The sequence below is a fragment of the Cyprinodon variegatus genome, unplaced genomic scaffold (genome assembly GCF_000732505.1).
Source record: "Cyprinodon variegatus isolate N-32 unplaced genomic scaffold, C_variegatus-1.0 Scaffold486, whole genome shotgun sequence".
In the NCBI taxonomy this organism is placed as follows: Eukaryota; Metazoa; Chordata; class Actinopteri; order Cyprinodontiformes; family Cyprinodontidae; genus Cyprinodon; species Cyprinodon variegatus.
Genome location: NW_015150939.1, coordinates 502,671 through 510,071, shown reverse-complemented (window position 1 = coordinate 510,071; position 7,401 = coordinate 502,671). Strand labels below are relative to the sequence as shown.

At 42.9% G+C, this 7,401-nt stretch overlaps 1 protein-coding gene across 1 annotated transcript in view; it reads left to right on the top strand.

The window, feature by feature from the left end:
- Window positions 1-4,054, top strand: part of LOC107094509 (kelch-like protein 17) — a 7,137-nt gene extending 3,083 nt beyond the window's left edge. The window contains exons 4-5 of the mRNA XM_015390136.1: window positions 1,482-1,709; window positions 1,874-4,054. Of these exons, the coding sequence (XP_015245622.1) occupies window positions 1,482-1,709; window positions 1,874-3,371 (1,726 nt within the window). The 3' untranslated portion in view covers window positions 3,372-4,054. The remainder of the gene's footprint in view (window positions 1-1,481; window positions 1,710-1,873) is intronic.
- Window positions 4,055-7,401: the final 3,347 nt, after the last annotated feature.

Sequence of the window (7,401 nt, the reverse complement as noted above, 5' to 3'; positions counted from 1 at the left end):
CATGAAACATTTTTGATCTGATCAGGCCTTCAATCCGATTATTTGTGTCCATGTAAACGTAGCTAGTAAAAGCTTACACACCGTTCCCAGTCCGACCCTGCTCAGAAACCAGGTCGTCTGCATGTGTGTTGCAGTTAACAGATATACTTCCCCCCCCTCTTCCACAGACACTGCTGCATCTCACCCAAATTGTAGGTGACCGCAGATAGTGCCGCAGACAGGAGGCATCTACACTGTGCATCCCCTGTTTTGTACCTTACCGGTTTGTTTCGTTTGTATTACCGCCATTGTGGAAAATGACTCGTGAAGTTGGACCAGCTAGAAGAGCGAGGTGCGCGAGAACGCTGGGACCCTTTTTCCACCTGGATCCCTGCTCTTTTTTGCCCTCATGTCCCTCTGTTGTAGCACAAACTAGACCCAAAGCTAGTTGGTGATTGTCCGTCTGGCGTTGTTGCGTGAACCACAGACGTGTTCACTTTTATTTCAGCTTAAAGTGCCTTCAGCGAGAGACCTGAGTGTCCAGATTTTTGGTGATGCTGTGCACTGCAAGTCAGCTGGCTCAAAGAAGGCTTTCCATTGGCAATGGGAAAGACAAATCCAACAAATATTTGATACCTGAAATCATACAGTCAATAGCGTTGGAGGTAAGGGTGCCTCCAATAGCCATGTTTTAATACTACTGGCTGAAAGCTACAAGCAGCATGTCTGTAAAGGAGCAGACTGTGTGTTGGCTACCTCAGCAATTGAAGAAATGTATAATACCTAGACAAAAAAGGACTATCCAGTTTGTTCCATCCAATCCAATACCTGGATTGAGCTTAACAGCCAATAACAATTCATCAGAGCTGATATCCAGTCCAAGTATTTGATCCGTGCAGCATTAAATTTAACATCTGTTACCCTTACTTTCTCAGATAATGGATGGACTTTTACACTTCGCTTAAATCCACTCTGCATACATCTAATTTAACCAATAAAGGGAGTAATCAGAGGTATATGTTGTATCGTGATGTCTGTGCAACAGCTATAAAAAGATAAGAGAATGGATTAAAAACTATATCATGTTTGGTAATCAGGGTGGAATCATCGGCAGCTTTGTGCATCTGTTATACAGCAGCAATGGGGAAACGGAGCAGGTCTCTGGCTGCATTGGGGAAGTAGGGAGACGCTGGGGGCAGCTCTCATTGCTGTAGTTAGACGGAGGGAAAGCGTAGGCCTGACCTTTGAAGTATCTAGGAAAAACGCTGGCATACATTAGATAAGTTATGGGTCAGTTTTGTATAAGTTATAAGCAGGCTCAAGCACGCTGACACATTTGACGTACTGCAAGTTTTTTTCTTTTAAAAAGGTCTGGAAAGTCCCGAAATGTAGCGACAGATTTATCATGACTGAGAGCAGAGCAGCAAACTCAAACAAAGAGTCACTGATGGCTGATTCTATCTCTAGTCTCATGGACGTGTCCGTCTCTCCTGCTCCATCAGAGTCCTGCTGGCAGCTGTGAGTCCTTACTTCCGGGCCATGTTCACCAGCCCCCTGGTGGAGTCCCGCCTCAACGAGATCCGTCTGGAGGAAGTCACGCCCTCCGTCATGGAGACCGTCATCCAGTTTGTGTACACGGGGGAGGCGGGTCTCTCTCTGGAGACGGCCGAGGACTTGTTCGTTGCTGCCAACCGGCTTCAGGTCATGCCCCTCCAGGACTTGTGCTCCAGGTAAGGTTCAAGTTTTTACGGCTGATTAACATGAAGTGGAATAAAAATACAAGCGTGAAAAAATGTAAAAGATGAAGACGTTTAATCTTTTTTAGATTGTGTTTGTAGAAAGTCTCGCTGTTGTTCATGAGAAACCATCCTGTTTTGTTGATCTTTCCCACCAGGTTTCTGTTTGAGCACCTCTCAGTGGAGAACTGCCTGGGGATGTACTCTCTAGCTCGCTCGCATCACGACCAGCTGCTGCTGCGCGCCTCCCTGCGGCTGGTCGCCCAGCACTTCCCCCGCGTGGCGCGGCAGAAGGACTTCCTCCTGCTCGACCACGGCACTCTGGGCAGCCTGCTGAGCTCCGACCGCCTCGGGGTGGACTCCGAGGCCGAGGTTTACGACGCGGCTCGCCGGTGGGCGGAGCACCAACCTTTGGATCGCTACGCCCACATGCCGGCGCTGCTTCACCACCTGCGCCCCGGCCTGCTGTCCCAGGAGGAGAGCCGGCGACTGAGCCAGGAGCTGGGGCCTGCTGCTGCGGGGGAGGGCCTCGGGGGGCCTCTGAGACCAAGAGAGGGAATGTTTGAAAAAAAGATTGTCTGTGTGGACCTGACGCCGCGGGAGGATGAAAACGTAGCTTTGAAGGAGCACACGGTGGACTGCTTTGATCCCCGGACAGGGAAGTGGGAGAAGTTAGCAGCGCTGTGTTCCCTGGTGAGCCCCGGGTGCACGGCGGTGGGCGACAGGCTCTTTGTGGCGGGGGGAGTCCTCCGTACAGGCTCTGTGTCTGCTGCCGTGCACGAATACGACACCGTGTCGGACAGATGGATAGAAAGGCCGGCGATGGCCCAGCCGCGCGCCATGCTGGGCCTGCTCGGGTGTGGAGACTCGCTCTACGCCTTGGGCGGCTGTAACCGCTCTGCGCTGTTGGACTCCAGCGAAGCGTTGGATCTGACTACGCTCCAGTGGGGCCCGGGCCCCCGGCTTCCCCTCCCTCTGCGAGCCTTTGCCTGTGCAGCTTTGCGTGGACGCCTCTACCTTCTGGGTGGAACCACGCTGGAACAGAACCGGGCTGTGGTGCACTCAGGCGTGCTCATTTATCACACCCTGACCGACTGCTGGACACGCGTAGCGCTGGACTCTGGCACCACCTGCCTCGCCGGGGGCGTGGCAGTGAGAGGAGGGGTCTGCGCCATCGGAGGATACATGAGGGATACCACCAAGTTCCTGGATGGGAATTACACCAATCTGGAGACTTTAGACGCCACAGGCCGAGTGCTGTTCTTCAGAGAGGGCAGGGGGACGGGGGTGGAGAGGGAGGTGACTGGCGGGGGGGTGATGGTCAGCGCCGAGCAGCGGGGAGCCGGCTGCGGCGGAAGCGACCGAGCACCCAGTCCCGTGGTGTTCCCCGGATTGCCTCGGCGGATAGCAGCAGGAGGCGTGGCCAGGTGGAAGAGGAGGATTTACGTTCTGGGCGGAGAAAACGGCGCACGCTTCTACGACAGCGTGTACTGCTGGAAACCTGGCTGGAGGAGCTGGGTGCAGAGGCGGGAAAAACTTCCCGGGGAGACTGGAGGGGTCAGCCAGTTCGGGTGCACCACTCTTAAATTCCCTAAAAAGCACATCCTGTCCAGATTAAGACTAGCCAAAGAAAACTGCAAGAAGCCCAACGACTAGCAGGACAGAAGGGCGCCACCATGGCCGTCCTGTCGCTGCGGAATGAGCTCATGCAATGTTGTTGCTATTCATTAATTTAAAGCAGAAAATCTACTTTTATAAGACAAGTGTGCAGCCACCATGCAGGCCTGGAACAGATTACACCAAAATCCCACATCCTCCGCAACCGCCCCGCTCCGATCCAGACCGCCGGCGCAAAGCAAAACCGCGTTTCCTCCCATCTTGAAGCTCAAGGGGAGCATGTGCTATATTATTATTTAATTCATAGGAGAAAACATGCGGTAATGAACGCTTAATTTAATATGACATAATTAAAACTCACCATCAGCATCAGTCATACGTTTAAACCCAAAGATAATTTTTTCATTGTTGGCCTTTGTAATAAAATAATCATATACAAAATTTGTTGGTTCTCTTCTTCCAAAAATCAGCATCTCTTCATCCATGCCGACAATAAAAAGTTTATTTTGAAGATTTGAGATTTGCTCTTGAGAGTTATGACCTGATATGATGAAACTTTTAAGCCTCTTAGAATAAAATAAATATTTTGATCGAAATTCCTAGTATGTTAAAGTACAGATAGTTTGCGTCCAATAATTTAAATAACCAGTCTTAGTTTGAGGAATATACAAGAATTAGGCTCTAATTTGTATTTACTGATCTGTCGTTATTTAATTTAACAAACTATCAGCGTTCTTTTTCCTGTGTGGTGCGATTGCAGATCTTGAGCTGGAGTGGAGCTGAAAATAGCTCGACTCCACGCGTACGTGTGCGTCGCGTTGCGGTGACGGAGGATGTGGAATCTGGGGATTAGTCGAGCACCTGAATTTTTCCTGGTCCATCTTTTATCTGAGGAATAAAATCGTGTCAGAGCTGGAAATAATGTGACGCCGTTTTTAGCTTTTTGCTCTTGTTATATTTTTAAAGCTATTTAAAATCTAATGCTGTGAATTTTTTTTTTTCCTCATTGCGTTGTTTAGAAAAGTTTACTGAAACATTTCTTGATGTGATCCTGTTGTCCTCTCTGGGCCTGTGATGTGACTCTGCAGTTAAGGGCTACACAAATAAACTTCAAAGAAAAAACATAGAAAGCCTTTTTTTTTCTCCACTTGGTTCATAAATATAACGCAAAATTGAGTTTAATTGAGTTGTAAAGGTTTGAGGTGAATACAGAACAGCGCACCCTACTGGAGCACATCTGCCTACAGTTGAGCTGGTGAAAAGTTTCACATCAGGTAGATAGTTGAGTTTCTTTCTTTATTTTTGAAAACAAAGAATAATTTTTGTCAATTCAAATTTGGAAAAAGAAAAATACAATCCCGAAATGAAACTTTCTACGAAAGCATTTCTTAGTAAAAAAGAAAAAGGTTTACTTTTTCAACATTAACTTTTCATATATTTTTTTTTCAAATTTTATTGAAAACATTTTTTTTCCCAATTGTTTTTTTTTTTTTTTACAGGTTTTATATTTTCAAATTATGTTTTCATTTTTTCACACCTCAAATTTGTCTTGTATTTCTCTTGTATATGTGGTATTCTCAATCTGAAAAATCTAGAGAAAGAAAATTTATTTTACTCTCGAAACCAATTTTTTAATCAATTTGTTATTCAAAATTAAATTTCTGAATTGCATTTAATTTTTTCATCCAAATTTCCATTTACAAAACATGTTCTTGCAACAATAATGAGACAAAATTCACTCCGTACAGTAGCATTCATTCGGTAGAAAGTTGGTCAAAGATTAAAATTTGCACTGATTACAGAATTAGTCCTAACCAAGAACATGAAATGGATTCCTCTGAAGTTTCTCATTCTGACCCTCATTAATGGAAAATGGCAAAACTGTTGGTCATCATAACTTTTTTTTGTTGCTTTTTTATTATATAGGAAATATAATTAATTCTACATTAATTATGGAATTGAGTAAAAACCATCAAGTAGTTCTGTTGAACCAGTTTTTGTTATTCAAAATGTTTTATGAATTGCATTTTTTTTTCAAATTCTTTACCAGAAAACATTCTCTGCTCTTGTATACGTGTTGTTCTCTATCTGAAAAATCTAGAAAAAGAACATTTATTTTACTCTCGAAACCAATTTTTTAATCAATTTGTTATTCAAAATTAAATTTCTGAATTGCATTTAATTTTTTCATCCAAATTTCCATTTACAAAACATGTTCTTGCAACAATAATGAGACAAAATTCACTCCGTACAGTAGCATTCATTCGGTAGAAAGTTGGTCAAAGATTAAAATTTGCACTGATTACAGAATTAGTCCTAACCAAGAACATGAAATGGATTCCTCTGAAGTTTCTCATTCTGACCCTCATTAATGGAAAATGGCAAAACTGTTGGTCATCATAACTTTTTTTTTGTTGCTTTTTTATTATATAGGAAATATAATTAATTCTACATTAAATATGGAATTGAGCAAAAGCCATCAAGTAGTTCTGCCGTGTCAGGCTGGGCTCCTGCTTTCCATCATGGAGAAGAATGTCTCTAAATTTAGTTCTGTTTGGTTTCAAAGGATTGAAAGGATCGATGAGGGCTCCTTTAGAAAAGTGTCCAGGAGGCACAGCTAACTGCAGCTTTTGGAAAACGCTGCAAACACAAAAACAGGCTGGAAAAGTCTTTAAAAAAGTAAAACTGTGCAGCAACAACTTTGTACATGGGAGGTGAACATATTATGACGTGGAGCTGAGAGATCTTCAAGATGAGAAACTGATTAGAGCTTTAGATGAGAAGCAGATAAGTTAGTTGAATGTCCAAACCATTTCTCTAGAGAACTTATCATTGATAACTTTAAAATTAAGTTAACTTTGTAAGTTGCTTTGGATAAAAGCGTCTGCTAAATGCATAAACGTAACAGAATAATTTTCATTAGGATTTTCAGAAATAGCTCAGAAAATATCCATCAGAATTAGTTTTCTCATAAAAGCAACACAAGATAAGATCTGCATGTTTAAGCACCATAACACAGATGACAATCTGACACGTAACTCTTAAGTCCTGAAATGTCTTAAAGTCCCTCAGTTTTCAGTGGACTTTTGGCAGGGAGGCTGCAGCAGTTTACTCAGAAACACAGACGTAAACAAAACTGTTGGTACCCCCGTTTAATAAAAGAAAAATTGTGTCTATGTCAAAGTGTAATGTAAATAAATGAAAACAACTTATTAAATTGTCAGAACAATGTAAATAAACTCATGAAAGAGACCTAGAACAGACTGAAGAATAATGTGACCAAATGGGCTTGTTCTATCAAGACATGTCCACTAGTTAGCATCAGCGGTTAAAAGTAAAGGCTATAAGACCGTCTCCAAGCAGCTGGATGTTCCTGTGATTACAGCTGCACATAGAAATAAATGTAAGAACCATTGGACTGTAGCCGACCTCCCAGATGTGGCATCAGTTGAGAAACTGATGATAAATCAAAGAGATGTATAATATGAATGGTGACAAAATAGCCCAGATAAAACTTCTAAAGAGAATTAAAGAAGGACTTCACGCTAATGGGTGCGTCAAATCGCACCGGTCCTTCTAATTGTCAATCATTCTGGTGATATGTTGACATAAGGCCATCCTACGTGCTCGGCCCCATTTCCACTAACCACTTCTTGTGCAAAGTAAGCTTAAATGAGCGATACAAACAGCAGCTATCAAACAGAGCGTGCATGAGGAGAAATGGGCTTGTGCATGATCTCACACGTTTAAAAGCCGTTCCTTCTTGGAAGCAGGTACACTGGAAAAAATCTTAATCTAGATAAAGTAATTTTTTCTTAAAATGAGTGCATTTGTTCTTAAATTGAGGAGATAAAAGACATTTCGCCAATGGAGCATGACAATTTAGGTTTAAAATAAGAAAACACAACTGCATTGTCTTATTTCAAGTGCATATTATCTAAATATCTTATTTTAGTAAAATACTCATTTCATTGGCAAATTATCTCATTGACCCACTCAAATCAAATACACTTAATTTAAGAAATTTTCACTTATTTCTATATATGAGCCCTATATATATATATATATA